Consider the following 19,185-nt stretch of genomic DNA (forward strand, 5'->3'; position numbering starts at 1 on the left):
ATGCAGTAGTTTGAGCTGTCGCCCCAGACATTTTGACGTGGAATGTCAGATGGAGTTTGTGCAAACAGCTACCGAATGGTACTAACGTCACTTAATGACGAGGAGATGTTCTGACGAGGGAAAAACGTTACTTGTGACGTGACATGACGTGATTTTTAATGAGCTCTGGATCTCAGTTCTGTATTAAAAATTGTGCTGTTTTTTTACATGCTCTGGAGTTCTTGTAGTTTAGTTCAAATTTATATGGTTCTGTTATCCTTATGTGTTGTGCATTTGTATGTTTGTGTCTCTGACAGACATCTCCGCCACAGAGTTTATGGAACGTCGTGGAAATCTGAAGAGCAGGTACGAGCTTCTGGGTGACTTCCTGTCAGACATGCTGTCAGTGGGGGCAGACGACGTCAACATTTTCAGTCTGGTGGAGGTGCGGGACAGGACTCTGGATGTGAGGTTCTCTGTTCACAGCGCACCGTTCCTCAGGGCTGAGCGAGTGCATGGATATCTTGCAGCTCATAAACAAAAAGTAAGGTTTGTCGGAAGCACATTGATATGGATATGCTCATATTTGTGTATATGCTCATATACTTGTAATAAACCCAGGAATCACTCTAAATGCATGCACACTTCAATGTGGAATAACTGCAAGCTTTAACACAACTTACATCTACTTTCACTTATTCATAATGAAATGAAATCTGATGTATCAACACATCCCTCTTTGTACCTTTTCAATCACCTCTGACGCTCTCTGGCTCTCTTTTCATTTATACAACACATAAGCTCCATTCCCTTCTTAGAAAAGATTCACGGCTAAAAGTAAAGGAGATATGATGCGTATTGGAAATATTCAACAGATCTAAATGCATCAATTTCCAACTCAAAATCATTGATCAGAACCAATTATGGGGTGAAAAAAGGGTTGGAAATGGCTTTGAAATGGTGAGCTGAGATGGTGAAAGTAGTATTGATGGAGGCTAGAGGTTATTAATGATTGGAATTCTAATCCTCTGGAAGAAACTACTCAAAACGTTCCCTTATTCTCTTTCTCATTCGCTCCCTTCAGTTCAACTTGTTCCATTACTCAGAGCTAAAAGTTGTGGGAGAGGAAAGTGAAAATTTAGGGAGTTAATTACAGATTAACTCGCTGATATGGAAAGTAAGTTACAGGTCTCCACCCATTGTAATTGGAGAGATTCCAAGAAAAGGAATGAAAAAAAAAAATTGTGAAATGAAAATTGCCACGGTTAAGGTACGTGCATTGTCAGGGTTTCCAAAGAGAACAGACAGTGCATGTTCACGCATAGAACTATTGCCTCTGAATCTGATGTAATTGCGTTTTTCTATTTTTGGCTGGTATGGCGGCTGCATTCACTGCGTGTCGGAAGTGTCAAGTAGGGTGTGTGATGCTGGCTTACAAGAGAGCTGGAAGAAACGAGTCAGAACAGCAGGAGAGAGACCGAGAGGAGCCCCCCCCCCCACACCCCACCCCACACGTCTGTAACTTTTAAATGATTCTAAATGCACCGCCGTGATCTCCAGTACCCCTCTTTTTTCCCCTTACTTTCCACCTCACTCCCATGCTGCCACAACGCACACTTTGAAGAGCTCAGGATTCCCCCGCGGCCTTGCTGGAAACGGGGAAACGGATTTTCGCAGTACATTGCTCATCTCCCAGGGGTGTGCCCTTCTATCTCGCCCCCTAACACCCCTTCTGCAATACACACAACTGAAGTGACACCCTGTGAAGTGTCAGATGCTTCACAAAAACACACACTGTTGCGTCAAGCTCGGAAACCAGAAAGAAATCTCCCTGTGGTGATAGTGAGTCCTGATGAAAGACTAGGAGTCAATGATAAACAGGGAAAAAAGAAGCAAGGGAGGAAGAAAAAGTTTTCAGGGAAGCTTGTTATTTGTTGTGACATTGGAGGGCGAATCGGTTCAAATGCATAGCTTACATTTAGGTCTTTAGCAGACTAAACTAAACCTTTTTTTTGTAGCATTCACGTAAGATTTACCCCTCAGAATAAACATACGCTGCACGTTCTAGAAATAGAGCACCTATAGTGAGTAGGTCAACACGCAGAAGGAACCAGTGAAGATGAACAAAGAATAATTAGAGCCATTCTCTACATTTAATCACATGCCAATGAATCGCCCGCTCTATTTGAGTTCACATTATAAAGTCGTGGAAATACAATTATTTTAAAGCTTTCAGCTGGATCTTCGCTGTCAGAGCCATTTCACTCTGGCCTTTCTCTAAAACACATCTCATCACCTCAGCTTTTGCAGAAATCTTCATAATTACATATCAAACATGAAGGCAGTGCGTTTTGCCTCGTTTTGTTTCGACTTTATTCAGGCAATTGTTGACTCGTGCACACCCACACTGTTTCTTTTGTTGGTTTTTTCTTTTCTCTCAGAATAATTTTGAAATTACTTCTTGGTTTGTTGCATCTTTAAGTGCAGCACCTCCCATCGATCCCCATTCCTGTTATTTTATGTGAATGTTTCTTCCATCAGGTTTGCTTTGGCAAAAGAAAACCTCTAGTTTTTCTTTTTGAAAGAAAAGCTCAGTCATGTGCGACGGTATCATGTGGATCGGTTCCAAACCTCACCATGCCTTTTGCTCACTCACCAATACACCCTTTGGCGGTTGCTGAACTCCTTCACAAATCAAATGTTTAAAAAGCGTACACTGTTTTGAATCAGAAACATGAAAAGGCCACTGGTCCAATAGAAGGTTAGTGTCTGTGAGCGAGGAGCACAAAACAAACTCCAGTCCTCCCACCAGTTCATGTGCGTATGTAGATTCTGCTTTGTTTATCGCTTGGGTGTCATCCTGTGCTATCATTGAGCCTCTGTGGAGAAGTTTCCTTCAGGGAATTCTGGGTATTGTAGTTTCAGTCCCGACGGGCACCTCAGAGTGCCTCTGAGAAATGAGCTGACAGTACCATTGAGCAGGAGATGGGGAAGACATTCCACGCTCTCCTCCAGGAATAGGGATGGAGAGAGAGAAATAAACAGAAAAATGAGAGCGTCCAGAAGAAGGATTAGACGAGGGAGTGGGTGTATCTTCTCTACTGTGTAGGCTCCTGTTACCTGAGCCTAACTGGCTCATATAAACTAATGGCTTATTAGTTGTCTGTGCATGCAAAATGGAATGCGAAACCTCAGTGTTGCAGTGCTTAACGTCTGAGGTAATACATGCAAATCACCTCCTCAAGCAGGCGTGAACGTGGGAGTCAGACCTGAATGCTCTGTTGAGAATCCACATTGTGTGTGTCTGTAAAGACCCAGAACTATGAGAAGAGAAGGAGAGAGAGTCAAGTGTGTGTGGGTGAATGTTTAACACCAGGCATCTCTACGCTCTGCAGCTTTAAATGCGTATGTGTGTGTGTGTGTGTGTGTGTGTGTGTGTGTGTGTGTGTGTGTGTGTGTGTGTGTGTGTGTGTGTGTGTGTGTGTGTGTGTGTGTGTGTGTGTGTGTGTGTGTGTGTGTGTGTGTGTGTGTGTGTTTGTGTGTCTTGAAAACAACAACTGGATCTGATCCACAGGGACTCTGCAGTGCAGTTAAGTGCATGAGTAGATCTGCAGTCAGTCAGGCACACACTTGAGATACACATGGATACTGGAACCATTAAAGGTCAGTTAAGGAAATTCAATGAGTGATCACACTGATTTTGGTTGTATGTTTAAAACTAAGCACTATTGGTTTTAAATTCAGTGGCCCAGAAACATAGAACAATTAACAACAACAACATAAAAAATTTAACCGACTATGCTTCCACAATTAGATGAATTTACGGACCTTGTAAAAGACCTCTAGTGCTTGGAAATTGTCTCTGTTGTATTTGAGCTGCAGGCACTTGTGTATCCTGCTTTGATAACTTTTTTATAGTAATGCTCACTATCTTGTCACCATATTGGTTATCAGCAATAAAGCAGTGCAGATTGGATTTTGGGTGTTCACTTAGTTACAGAAATGTTGTATATAACAATTGAAATCTTGTAATTAATTAATTTATAATTGTTTTCACAATATAGAATTTTAATATTGGCCATTGGTTGGTTGTCAGCCATAAAACCGCCTTATCTTAATGGCCTTAATTTTAAAATCAGTGCATCCCTGTTTGTTTATTTTGAGTTGTCAGTTTGCTACCATCTTGTCCTGTTTAATCTCTAAAAAAAAGTTATTCTCTATGTGTTTTGTTCTGGCTAAATAAAGGTTAATAACTAATAAAAATAAATTGTACATGTCCACATTGCATATGAATGCTGTCACTGAGTGACCGCCTTTCTTAATGTTTGCGCTGCTCTGTCCCTTCGAATGCCGCCCTGCATCTGGTCTCCCGATTGGAACAGGCATATGAGAGGAGTGGTACAGTACCAGACTGGGCTGGCAGAGTGTGATGAGGTGCATCTGAAGTTAATGGTGCCATTAAATGCTGAATGCACCTCTCTTCAATATACCCTTCTCGTCCCATGTGCATACGCAAAGGCTGTAAGGGAGGGCTATGAGTGCCAACTACGGCAGTCCCAATATGCGATTTTCACTACATAATTATTGTGGCCAAGAGAATTGACCATAATGATATTATCACTGTATATATCTACTGTGTTGAAGGTTGGGGGAGAAATATTAACAATGCTATTAGTGAAATTGATCTTTAACTGTTTCTTTTGTGTTTTCTACTTTTTAGCCAATGAATCACACTCAAAATAGGGAGGCAGAGAAACAGTTTATAACCAACTGTACAAAAGTGTACAAAAATACCTTACTGTTGATCAGCTCTACCTGCAGTCTAAGGTGTCTTGCACCCTGACTTTTCAAAAAAACTTTTTTTGGGTCCTGGTTGAGTCTCGTTTTCGCCTGTCACCTCCTCTGACATGGTCATGGCCTCTGCATCATCATTTTCTTTTTTCGATTTTATGATGGGTGGTAACAATCGTTAAGGTGCAATACTGTCACCTACTATGTTGAGTGTCAACCATATAGTTACTGCTGCTGGATTATTAACAATATTATTGTATATTAAAAAATATAAATTATCGTCAATGCCAGTATATTGCACCAACCTGCAGCCCAGAAAGAAAGAACGCCTAGGCTTCCATTTCCTCAGAATTTCTGCAAGACACTCATCACTGCACCTTCAGTTCTCACACATATCTCCACCCCACCCCGCCCGTACACTTTTTTTCTCCTTTTTAATATTTCATGTCCCCTTTCTGCAGCCTAACACTGCCCGCACTGTTTCTGCCTCACCCCACCATAACGCATTGTGACACGTGCCTGTCCGGCCCGGTTGTGCGCATTGCGCGCATTGCACCGTATCTCTTTGCACCCTCAGAGTTACAAATCAACATAAACAGCATCTTCAGTCACCCACAGCCCTCTGCCACCGAGGCAGTGTAGTAAAATACCTCTCCATGAGTTACTATGCAAGTCAGAATAGTGTCCCAGCAAATAGGTCCCAGCTAATCTTGGAGTAGTTGAGCAACTTGAGCATCTGTCTCTATCTTCTCTCAGTCTGTATCCCTCTATCTCTCGTTTCTTCACCCCTCCATTTCCCATTAAGTGTGTCTGGCCACGTGGGTTAGTGGAGGACAGGTTAATCACTGTGTGACTGCTCAGTCCACCACGAAGCAAACTGCTCCACTTCAGATGTTGTATTTGAATAAATGGTGTGGAAGTTGAGAGGCAGTCCTGTGGACATGGAAGTATCTGCACGACGTTTATGTGCTTGTGAAAAAGCACAGGCTCTGAGAGGCTCTCTGAATGCTGTTTACACCTCAAAGCTGTATAAACAAATGGGTTTGGGGTCATTTTGGTTAACTTGGTTAGACTTGTTTTGCTATTTGCATGCTTATTTAAAGTTTGCTCAACTGAAAAGACAGCCATAGATAGATCTAGCAGCCTAAGTAGGCAAAAGGCAAGACTTCCTTGATCAATAAGCTTCACAAGCAAGACCTTGCTGGTCTACTGACCAGCATGGAAAGTTAGTTCAAGCTAATTCAAATGTTGCAATGAGTTATTTACTGAGAAATACAATTATAAGCAAAACATTTATTTCTATGTTTTTGATGTCTCCGCATTCAAATTATGTCTAATGATTTGGACCCACTTTATATTGAAGGGATAGTTCACCCCAAAATGAAAATTCTGTGATTTCTTTTCTCACAAAATAAGTTGTTTTGAAGAATACTGGTAACCATATTTGGGTGGGGGGGTGGGGGGTGGGGGGGGTGGGGGGTAGATAAGGGATAGATAAACTATCCCTTTAAGTGTCTTTAACTACTATGCACTAACATTTAAATTTATCGTTTGAGACAGTGCACTTGTTGTGTACATACATGTTTTTATATTGTACTTTTTACTATTTAAAAATACCTGCATCTAATTACAGCTGTAATTAATTTATGTAATAACATCTGTTATTACACTGTAGACGTAACCCTTCCCTTACATCTTAACTCACTCTTAAACCTACCCATACTACCAATCTTGTCCCTAACCTTACCCATATCCCTCCTCAGTTGTGGAAAAAGTATTTTGCAATACAATATAGACACAATGTACCGTAACATTTGTTTTGATTTAGGCACATGGCAATAGAAGACTCCTAATATAAACTGTCTAAATGCTTTATTACGAAAGTCAAAAAAATATATAATTTTGACAATCTTTATTGTGGTGTTACATCGCTGTCTCTGCCTCAGGTCAGCGTGAACCGATCATCTCTTACTACTAGTTATTGCATGAAATAAACATGAATGACCATCAGAAGGTATGTTCAAAGATACAGTAGAAGTTATTGAAATGTGTCACCCAATCAAAATTTCAAGCATGGAAAGACGCCAGTGAAACACCTTGCGAACAATCTGACCTTACGCTATAATATTTCAGCAGCAGTTTTGAATAGAAACATTATTCAATGCAATGCATGAAACTCAAAATCTGTTTCTGGGTCAAAATGACTGAAAATTATTGAGCTCTTCACGTGTTCTTTTCCTTCTTTTAGTTTGTTCTATTATTTTTCTTTCACCATTATTGCAGTATTTTCTCAGGTGATGGGCTTACTTTCTCGCTCTCTCTTTCCATTTCCTCTTCCCATGTAGCTCCAGTCTTTTCTTCAAGTCAACGTGACCCAGGTTCATGTAGATGAGTGTGTGGATGCCGACTGTCGTGGAGGAGGGGGTTGCACCAGCCACCTGAGCGTGACTGACAAGCCGGCGGTGGTCGACTCAGGCAGCATGGCTCTAGTGTCAGTGACTGTGGAAGCCACAGCTGTCTGCAGCTGCTCAGCACGTGAACACCTCCACCAGAGCTGCTCTGTCTATCCCAGAAACCCCTGCCACAATGGAGGAGTCTGCTTGGACACGCAGAGTGGATACAGGTGAGAAAGTACAGGTTTTCCTTTGAGAGTCCCAGAGTGTACTCAAATTACTTTATTTAATTACTTTACACTCTGCATATGGGGAAAGAGTGAGCTGAAGAACATAACAGCAGTGAGGTTGTTACAACAGACTTCCATTAGCAGTCTGTAATCTGCAGCAGGTTCTTGAGCATATGCAAGCTCTTTGAGGAAACGACCAAACACAGTGTCTAAACATTACATTAGGTTGAGAATTGCATGATGAAACTGTCTGAAATTAACAATGCACTTAGATGTGTATATGCCTCATCCTCATCTCACATTCATATGCCTCTTTGAGAGTGCAAAAAGAAGACATGATCAAGTAAACTTCCACACGGATCCGAGCCCCTATTTGTAAGTCTGATCTTCTCACTTCTGAGCTTTTCCCACAAATACGAGGCTGAAAAAACTTTCTTTTTATGTGTTATTCAATTATCCAGTCCTGGCATGGATATTGATTTCCTTCCCTGAATAACAATATTGAGTGACTGGGATTGGACAGGTTTGCGGGAGCAAGGAGCTTGTGATGATTGTTAGGTGGGGATTTTTTTTTTCTCAGAATACATTGAAACCTGGCAGCCGAGAGTTAATAACAAACGCTCTAATGCAAGTTTTTTCAGCCGTGGCTATAATTGAACAAGGCAGGCGAGCCATGTCTCATGTTGAAAATTTTGAACAAAACTTTCTGTGTTTTAGGTTATGTTTCCAAGCATGGAGTTGTGTATCTGCCTACTCTGGGACACGTAGTTATAATTAGAAGTGATGTTTCTTGATGTAAACTATAGCCTATTTGTTTAAACGTACAGTATGGCATTTTTCGCCACTAGGGGTCGCTAACCGATTTACTATAACAAAGGTATAGATTGATGACGCAACATTTGCTAAGAATTATGGATCTTGTCGTCAACGTCAAGCCGACGATCTAAAAATGTTTATGGATGACTGAATACATCGATGCTTTTATCATGACTGTGATATGAAGCAGTTCGGGATTGCTAAGAGACAGCTATCAGCTCCAAACTCTAGTACCCAGTCCTGCGGATATAAAAGGAATATGGACATTTCATTCTACCGAACTACACGCAGAATTACTACTCACAGGTCAGTTTATTAGACAAATTTAACTTGTGAGGTAACGCAGCGCTGTTTCACTTGGTCTAACATTACACTATCACACTAAACTGCATTTTAATGTGTTGAAATGTATGTGTTAGTTTGTCTGTATGAGACTAGCAGTAAACTAGATCAACATTAGAATAACATACAGATCATATTCTGACATTTTATCATTGTTGAACGTTATAAAACATTGATTAGTTTTATGTAAATGTGCTCACCTGTTTAATAAAGTACATGTAGGAGCGGTCGAAGTCTCGGACGTGGAGCTCTCGTTTATATACTGTCTATGGGAGCTCTAGGCATCTCAAAAACACCACGCTGATATTGATTCTCGTTTTAGTTCTCCTTTTTTTATCCAAAGTCTGCTTGCCATAGTCCATAATGTTTGAACGAAACAACAACAGCGTGCAAATAGACATTGCAAACTACAAAGTTGTCCGCGTCAGTTGCTTTGGGTTACTATCAGACGGCTCTGGTTCATAGCTCTGGTTGCCATGGCAGCACGAGCGGAAACCAGGGACAACGCGGATATGACGCCATTGGCGGTGACAAAACGGAAATGAAGAAACGGGAAGTTTCTCGAATTAAATTACAAATTTCTCCTGGTTTGAAAGTTGTTGGAAACAGTCGGGATAATGTAAGTACACAACTAAAAAAAATATATAACATAGATATAGTGATTTTTGCTATTTTTAAAGCAAAAAAAGTTACATATTGTGCCTATAAGTGGGCAGCTTTTTCATCACTTACATCACTTCTAATTAAAACATAATAAGTCAGATCTTCTAATCATGCTAATTAATGCATAGCTAAGCTAGTTTGATATTTCAAATGCATGTGAAAATTTGATTAGAATAGCTGGATTGAGTTGTCTCAGAATATTGCACCTTCACATGGTGATTGTAACAGGAATATATCAACAGTGATCAGCAAAGAAATGAGTACAAATCTTTACATCATTCAAACAACTCATTTTATAAGGCTATGACAAATTTTAAGACCTTGTCAGAGCAGAATTGCATTTTTAATTCATTAGTTCTTTTAGTTTTTAAGAATAAATATGCATAAAAATTGGTATATTTTTAAGGAGTGCCTATTTACACAAAGTGGAGTTAGCGTGCCTTGTTAGCAGAAGCTATTTACACTAACTCCTCCCACCATTGTCTGACTGAGCTGACTGACTGAATCCTTTTAACTGGAGCATTGGTGTGGAGGCTTAGGTGGGTGCGTTAGCTTTTGGTGCGACCGATTCAAGTTTGATTCTGCCTTTTTCTAAACTTATTATTCTTCCTTTTCCCATCGCATACCAGCTGGTATTTATTTTAAATAAAAAGAGTAAATATTCAAAAAGTGTAAATAAAGTGTGGGAATAAAGTTTAAACTGTATTTATACAATAGTATAAATAGCATCTAACTTTGCACTGTGTAATTTTCACTGTGTAAATAGCATCTATCGCTATTTACACTTTATTCTGTTAAATTGTATCTGTTGTATTATTTTAATTGTCTATTTATTATTTTACTTTATATTTAAATTTATATTCATTTTTATAAGATATTACTTTATTGAAAATATTGGCCAGAGCTATTTTGAGAAATTCATCAACTCTGTGGAAGCACATTTACATTTCTCTTCCCTAAAGGCAAGATAGACTCAAATGACAGAGACAGACGTTGAGAAAATAGTGGGAAAAAATTGTGTATGAATAACATCTATTGTCAGTCCTAACTATAATGTGAGTTGACAATACCATACTGTAAGACTATCTAACAGTTAGTGTAAGGTGGTTTCTACCCCTCGAGAAAACAAAAGGCTCTCTTGAGAATTAACATTTGAACTCTCTTGCTTATGTAACAGCAACATCCGAGATACACCGCAGAGTGCAGCTCACACCTCACACCTCACTTTTACAGTCTCATCATCTCCCCCTGCTCTCCCCTTCTCCTCCTCACCTAAAACTCACTGAAAACCTATGCATTGTTAAGTGTGTACAGAAAGTAACTATACATGTTTGGTATCATTTAAAGTGTCTCAGTGCCCCTGTTAAAATGGTCTCGTTCTCCCAGCCATAACGAAAAGTCAAGTCAAGTCAAGTCAAGTTTATTTATATAGCGCTTTTCACAACACAGGTTGTATCAAAGCAGCTTCACAGTAATAAATTAGAACAATACATCAATGTTTGTTTCTAGTGGAACGTCTACGTTTGGTAATGCTGATCAATAGTATAGTTGATTGATTAATTAAATTAAATATCCCCAACTGAGCAAGCCAAAGGCAACAGTGGCAAGGAACCGAAAAACTCCATCAGGTGACCTAATGGAGAAAAAAAAAACCTTGGGAGAACCCGGGCTCAGTCGGGGGCCAGTTCTCCTCTGGCGTTTATGAACTAGAGGTCGGATTTAACTGTAGGATTAAAAGTATTATATGAATGCCTGGCTAAAGAGATGCGTCTTCAATCTAGTTTTAAACTGGGAGAGCGAGTCTGAGCAACGAACAGTATCCGGAAGACTATTCCAGAGTTTTGGTGCTAAATGTGAAAATGCTCTCCCTCCTTTGGTGGATCTGGATATCCTAGGTATGACCAAAAGCCTCGAATTTAGTGACCTTAAAGAGCGCGATGGATTATAGGGCGATAGAAGATCCGTTAAATAGACTGGAGCTAAGCCGTTTAGGGCTTTATAAGTCAGTAGCAATACCTTGTAATTAATACGGGACTTTATAGGTAACCAATGTAGGGATGATAAAATCGGTGTTATATGATCATATTTTCTTGATCTAGTTAGAACTCTAGCGGCGGCATTTTGGACTAACTGTAGCTTGTTTATTGAGGATGCAGGACAACCGGCTAATAACGCATTACAGTAGTCTAGTCTCGAGGTCATGAATGCATGAACTAACTTTTCTGCGTCAGAAACTGATAGCATATTACGTAGCTTAGCAATGTTTCTAAGGTGGAAAAAGGCTGTTCTTGTAACATATGAAATATGATTTTCAAAAGACAGGTTGCAGTCTAATATAACACCCAGGTCTTTTACTGTAGAGGATGAAGTAACAGGACATCCTACTATGTTAAAGTTGTATTGTGAGAGGTTTTGTGGGTGGTTTTTTGAACCGATAAGTAGTACCTCTGTCTTGTCTGGATTTAATAAAAGAAAATTATGCGTCATCCAATCTTTTATATCTTTAACACACTCTGTCAATTTGGATAATTTAGCGTTTTCATCTGGCCGTGATGAAATATAGATTTGAGTGTCATCAGCATAACAATGGAAACTAATTCCATGTTTCCTTATAATATTTCCAAGTGGCAGCATATATATTGAGAATAATAGAGGGCCTAACACAGATCCCTGCGGCACTCCATAGTTTACTGGAGTTATGATCGATTTTTCTCCATTTAAATAAACAAAATGGTAGCGGTCAGATAAATACGATCTAAACCAGCTTAATGCTTGTCCTTGAACACCAGTATAATTTTGTAGTCGATCTAAGAGTATTGTGTGATCTATAGTATCAAACGCAGCACTAAGATCAAGTAAAACTAATATTGAGATACAGCCTTGGTCAGAAGCTAAAAGTAAATCATTTGTGATTTTAACGAGCGCAGTTTCAGTGCTATGGTGCGGCCTAAATCCAGACTGAAACTTTTCATAGATGTCATTTTCTTGTAAGAAAGAGCCCAGTTGAGCGGACACAACTTTTTCTAGTATTTTAGACATAAAAGGTAGATTTGAAATGGGTCTATAATTTACTAGATTATTCGGATCTAATTGTGGTTTCTTAATGAGAGGTTTTATAACTGCCAGTTTAAATGTTTTTGGAACATAACCTAAAGATAAAGACGAGTTAATAATATTGAGGAGAGGCTCTTCCACTACAGGTAACACTTCTTTCAATAGCTTAGTAGGTATAGGATCTAGTAAACATGTTGTTGTTTTAGATGAAGTAAAAAGTTTATTTAACTCTTTTTGTTCTATAGTTATGAAGCACTGTAATTGTTCTTGCGGGGTGATAATTGAGGCTGAATTATAAGGCGCGATTGAGGATTGAACGTTTACAATTGTGGTTCTGATGTTTTCTATTTTCTCAGTGAAGAACTTCATGAAATCATTACTACTAAACTGTAATGGAATATTTTGTTCAGGAGACATCTGTTTATTTGTTAGTCTCGCCACGGTGTTAAATAAGAACTTAGGATTGTTATGGTTGTTTTCTATTAGTTTGCGTAGATGCTCAGCCCTGGCCGCTTTTAGGGCCTTTTTATAACGTGACATACTGTCTTTCCATGCGATTCTAAAGACCTCTAAGTTGGTTTGTTTCCATTTACGCTCTAAATTACGGGTTTCTCTCTTTAGAACACGCATAGTATTGTTGTACCATGGTGCTTTACTTTTCTCTCTGACCTTTTTTAATCTAATGGGCGCAACAATATCCAATGATCCAGAGAGAATGGTGCTCATAGTGCTAGTTAATTCCTCAAGTTCATCTGTTTGTTTGGGTTCACTGAGCAGCTGAGACAGATCCGATAAGCTGTTTGAAAAATTATCTATGGTGGATGGAAGGATTGTTCTGCCTAATCGATAACGCGGCGCAGCATGATATATTACAGGAGTACGTAATATGCAAGTTACCATGTAATGGTCAGTGACATCGTCACTTTGTGGAATGATATCTATATCGGTTGGATCGGTTCCATGTGATATAATTAAATCGAGTGTATGATTAAATCGATGAGTCGGTCCGGTAATGTTTTGCTTGACCCCAAAGGAGTTTAATAAATCTGTAAACGCAGCCCCTAACGCATCATTTTGATTATCTACATGGATATTAAAGTCTCCAACAATTAATGCTTTATCGAAGTTAACTAATAGGTCTGAGAGAAAATCTGCAAACTCTTTTAGGAAATCAGCGTAAGGCCCAGGCGGTCTATATACGGTAGCCAAGGCTAGAGATAATAGGGATGTTTTTCGAACATCTAAGAGCATAACATTTAGTACAAGTACTTCAAATGAAATAAACTTATAACCCGTTTTCTGAGTAACATTGAGAAAATCTCTATAGATTGTTGCAACACCGCCGCCACGACCATTCAGACGGGGCTCGTGCTTATAGGAGTATCCTGCTGGAGTAGACTCATTTAAACCAAAATAATCATTTGGTTTAAGCCAGGTTTCAGTAAGGCAAAGTACATCGAAGCTATTATCTGTGACTATTTCATTTACAATAACTGCCTTAGGTGTGAGTGATCTAATGTTTAGAAGACCTAGCTTTAAAAATTGTTTTTGATTACCAATAGCAACATTTTCTGGTTTAATAACAATTAGATTTTTTCTAGATCCTGCAGTAGATTTCTGATTTGATCTCACTAAACGAGGAATAGACACAGTTTCTATGCAATGTTCTACACTATTTATATCAGTTAAATTGGTGCAGCAGAGACTATGATTTGGACTTTTGTTTACTAGTCAAAAGGTATTTAACATTTTGGAGATGTTATCTGACAGAAGATCCGATCCGAATCTGCTTGGGTGTAAGCCATCAGCACGGTAAAGCCTAGGACGCTCCCAAAACAGATTCCAATTATTTACAAAGAGAAGTTTCTGCTCATTGCACCATGACATTAACCATTCATTAAGCGCAAATAATCTACTAAACTTTTCATGACCTAGTCGGTACGTGGGAAGCGGTCCTGACACAATAATCGTTATATCAGGCGATGTGCTGCGTACCGTATCGATCAGATTCCTGAAGTCTTTCTTCAGAACCTCCGTCTGGCACAGCCTGATGTCGGCCCCTCCCGCGTGCAGGACAACGGTTCCGACGCGCTCGTTCAGAATCTCGGGAACGTGAGCAGCGATTTCAGAAACACGAGCACCAGGAAAGCAGTGACTATGCACCTTACTTTTATTTAACGTAACGTGTACGTGTCGAACGATGGAATCGCCGATGATCACAGCATCGCGTTCTGTTTCGCGAAGAGGGGAGAAGCGGTTTTGTGTGGATATCTCGAAAGCCGGGAGGGTCGGAGAGAGTTTTCTTGGTCTAGACCTGACTCGCGACTTCCGCTGCGGAAAAATCCAGGCTTCGTGATGGCATGTTGGAGCCGGAGTGAACGAGACCATGGCTGATCGCGACCTCGACGTTCGGGACCGATGTTGAGGAACGCACGGAGTAGACGAGGTCGGAGTCAGCGGGTTAGTAACATTAATCTCTGATTTGTGTGCCTCGGCACGTGATGTTTCGAGAGCCAAACGCCGGTCTATCAGCTCGGCTTTTCTTACTAAAAGGTCGTGGATCTGTTTCTCAACAGCTTCCAGCTCAGACTGCACCGCGTGCAGCTCAAATGTGTCCTCACCTGCACCAAAAGGTAGACTACTTACATTTGATATATTCGCCATTTTAACAGATGGACAGTAAGTTAAGTTAGCAACGACGCTACCAGTGGTGCTATCAATATTAATACTAATTTATGGCTTAAGTCTTGGATATAATCCGTCTTTTCAGTGGTACGGGTGTAGAGTAGACGCACGATAGGCGAAAAAATGTTTGTTTGTAACTTAAATGAGTGCGGAGAAGACGCGTTCAGCCGTGATCCACGGACGTAACCTATAAGAGTATCCAGCGTTGGATCACAAGGCTTGAGACGCGTCTGCTCAACAATCCGCGTTATAACTATGAGGTGAGGAAAAGTAGAAAATGTTCGTTGTAAGTGAGTTTAAAGAGAAATCAAGAATTATAAATCAATCGATGGAGCTCCAAAGACAACAACGCGCTCAGACGCGACGCATGCGCATTCGAAACTGCGCATTCGAGTCCTGCTCGAGTCATGCGCAGTTAAAAGCTAAAAGAAGTTATAAAATATGAGAAATGAAAATAAAATTTTATTTTATTTTATAAAAATATAAAATAATTTTATAATAATTTTAATATAAATAATTTTATATTAAAATTATTTTATAATTTTAATATAAAATTATAAAATAATTTTTATAATTTTGGGGGTCCCCCCCCCCCCCAGATCCTTCATTCAAACTACCCTCCTGTATGTAAATAAGTATTCTCTTCTACAGATATCAAGAACCCATTCAATTACAAATTCTGATCCCACGGTTGTGAACCACTCAATAGGGGGACCAAAATATAAACACAAGACAAGAAGTGAATTTCCGTGTAGAACAGCAAATGCTGCTTGACCAATCTAAATTTGGGTGTGTCTTATCTCTGTTTTAATTTAATGTTACTTTAGATAAGTGTACGTGGGAAACCACGGCATGGCCAATCCAAAGCTATTATAAGAGAAGTAATGTTGGTCAGCTTATATCAGTAATAGTGGCCATACCTCTACTGAAGAAAACGTTAAGTTAAATTCAAGTGTATGCAATTCCATGAAGGGCTGTACTAAAGTATCTTTGATTGTGTAAACGTGAATGTGACCGATCTCCGGTATAGCAATTAACTCTGTTTGGTGACCAAAACTGATGGGCTTGTGAACGTGAGACCCACGTTAAACAGTGAGGACCTCTGAGCGACATAGTTTCCTAATCTGAACTGGCTAAATATACTTAACGAATAATCAAACATTCACTCACTTTTAATGATACTCAGATATCATTAAAACATTTTTCATTTATGGAGTCAGATGAAATAATGAGGTAATACATATGAGAAGATGTATTTCATTTCATTTAATCTTGTTGTGTTGCGTAAATGGAAAGACAGTAACACACAGAAACCTTCACCCGTATTATTGGAGACCACCAATGGGCCACCAAAGCTAGGGCACTAATGGATGCTTATCAGTGATTTATAAAGCTCAGTATTTTAGTATGTATGGGTTGTTTAGAACCAAATCAAGAGAGCAGCTGCCATGTGGAATCTCCTAATGATATCTGAGATGTGCTTGCAGATGTGAGTTGTGTTCTAATCGCTGCTTGTGATATGGCAAGGCAAGGCAAGGCAAGTTTATTTATATAGCACATTTCATACACAATGGCAATTCAAAGTGTTTTGCATATAAGAAATTAAAATAATAAAAAAATAAGAATAATTAAAGCAGTTTAGAAAAATAAAATAAAATACAGTACAGTACAAACAGTCGGACGAACAGTGAGTGGCACAGTGCTCATTCAGTAAATGCATAGCTAAACAGATGTGTTTTGAGTCTGGATTTGAATGCGACTACTGTAGGAGCAAGTCTGATCTCCTCTGGAAGCTGGTTCCAGCTGTGGCTGGCATAATAGCTAAAAGCGGACTCGCCATGTTTAGAGTGAACCCTTGGTATTTCTAGCTGATATGATCCTAATGATGATCCTAAGTGATCTGTTGGGTTTTTATTCAGTGAGCATATCTGCAATGTATTGAGGTCCTAGGCCATTGAATGATTTATATACCAGTAATAATACTTTAAAATCAATCCTAAATTTAACTGGGAGCCAGTGTAAAGACCTGAGGACTGGTGTGATATGTTCATATTTTCTGGTTCTGCTCAGAATCCTGGCTTCAGCGTTCTGTATGAGCTGCAACTGTCTTATGGTCTTTTTGGGAAGGCCAGTGAGGAGTCCATTACGATAAGCCACCCTGCTGGTGATGAAAGCATGCACAAGTTTCTCTAAGTCTTGTCTGGAAACAAAGCATCTTATTCTTGCAATATTTTTCAGATGATAGTATCCTGATTTAGTTATTGCTTTGACATGACTACTGAAACTAAGGTCTGACTCTAGTGTCACACCAAGATTCCTGACTTGATGTTTAGTTGTTTGACCCCTAGAGTGAAGGTATGCGTTCACCTTGAGAACTTCATCTTTGTTTCCAAAGGCAATGACTTCAGTTTTGTCTTTGTTTAACTGAAGAAAGTTTTGGCACATCCATCTGTTGACTTCATCAATGCATTGGCACAGGGAGTCAATGGGGCTGTATTAGTTAATCGATAGGGCTAAGTATCTGTGTGTCGTCTGCATAGCTGTGGTAAGCAATTTGGTTCTTTCTCATTTTTTGGCTCATTGGGAGCATATACAGGTTGAACAGGAGTGGCGCAAGAATTGAGCCTTGAGGGACTCTGCATGTCATGGATGTCCACTCAGACTTATGGTCTCCTATCTACCTTATTCTGCTCTAAACAATGCGCGCTGCCATAATGACGACTCCGGTTGCCTACTTCCGGTTCGTAGCGCTTGACCTGTACTAGTCTAGCAGCGAGAGAATGAGTTCAAGCTTCTAATGTGCTGTTGTTGGTTGTTTTAACAATTCAAAGAAGATTTCAAACTTTTTTGAAACTGAGTGTTTCGAGCACCACCCAGTTTTCCAGCCTGTCAAGAAATATGTTATGATCGACAGTGTCAAATGCAGCACTGAGCACTGATAATTTGCCTGTATCATTATTTAAGCCAGTGATATCAAACTCATTTCCTGGAGGGCCACAGCTCTGCACAGTTTAGCTCCAACCTGCTCCAACTCACACCTGCAAGGAAGTTTCTCGTAATCCTGAAGACCTTGATTAGCTGGATCAGGTGTGTTTGATTAGGGTTGGAGCAAACTGTGCAGAGCTGTGGCCCTCCAGGAATTGAGTTTGAGATCACTGATTTAAGCGAATATCGTTTATTATCTTTATGAGCGCTGTCTCTGTGCTGTGGTGCGGTCGGAAACCAGATTGAAAATTGTCAAAGGATCCATTCAACTCAAGAATTTGTTCAGCTGATTGAAGACAACTTTTTCAATGATCTTGCCTATGAAAGGAAGATTTGAGATCGGCCTATAGTTGCTTAATATGGTCTTATCCAGATTGCTATTTTTCAGGAGGGGCTTGACAACTGCAGTTTTCAGGGAGTTTGGAAAACTCCCAGAGAGAAGTGAGGCATTTACCACTTATAGAAGAATTGCTTCTAAACTGTTTAAGACACTTTTGAAAAATGATGTGGGAAGTGTGTCAAGAGTGCAGGTTGATGTTTTAAGGTGCTGTACGGCAGGGCTATTCAATTGGCGGCCCGCGGGCCACATGCGGCCCGCCAACCATCTCCATGCGGCCCGACGGCACCAACCTCCCTCCTCCTCTTTTCGCTCCGATTGACCTGAGAAACGTTTTACGTGTGAATATTTCAGCAGTTATTATATGTGTCCCGAATTTATGTCGACTGAACCAGCGATAGGCTACCAATCATTCGTGAATGAATCATTCTTTTGGTTCGATTCTTTCTAAACGCGCTTGCATAACGGTCTAAAACTATTCGGATTAATTCGGACTGCTCCGTCACTGAATCATCTGAAGCGGTTTCTCGTTCAGTAGCCTACAGTTACAACAAATAGCGATGTTTTCAGTTGTTTCACTAGTTGTTTAAACACGGCCCAGCGCGGAGTTGCGTTTTTTTCCCGGTCCCGGACACACTAATATTAAACAGCGTTGCGACAACCAGTGGAAGCGTTTCAGTTCGACAGAAACATTTCTGTTACAAACCACAAATCACTCGATGATTTAATTAGTATTAAATCGGATGAAACAGCCTCAACATTCCCAACAAGACTGATGAGGAAAGCAGGAGAAACATTGTGGCATGAACGAAATTATAAGACTTTAAATCCCCTATCACCCTTACAACATTTACCACATTTACTGTAGTAATTTACCATGGTTGGGCAGAAATGTGCAATATTTATATTG

At 39.8% G+C, this 19,185-nt stretch overlaps 1 protein-coding gene across 1 annotated transcript in view; it reads left to right on the forward strand.

Annotated features, from left to right (window-relative positions):
* Nucleotides 1-19,185, forward strand: part of LOC308707040 (neural-cadherin) — a gene marked incomplete at both ends in the record, with an annotated part of 259,279 nt that overhangs the window by 185,827 nt on the left and 54,267 nt on the right. The window contains 2 exons of the mRNA XM_081393095.1: nucleotides 297-523; nucleotides 7,116-7,393. Of these exons, the coding sequence (XP_081249221.1) occupies nucleotides 297-523; nucleotides 7,116-7,393 (505 nt within the window). The remainder of the gene's footprint in view (nucleotides 1-296; nucleotides 524-7,115; nucleotides 7,394-19,185) is intronic.

This window comes from Scardinius erythrophthalmus (assembly GCF_964197995.2).
Source record: "Scardinius erythrophthalmus genome assembly, chromosome: 2".
In the NCBI taxonomy this organism is placed as follows: domain Eukaryota; kingdom Metazoa; phylum Chordata; class Actinopteri; order Cypriniformes; family Leuciscidae; genus Scardinius; species Scardinius erythrophthalmus.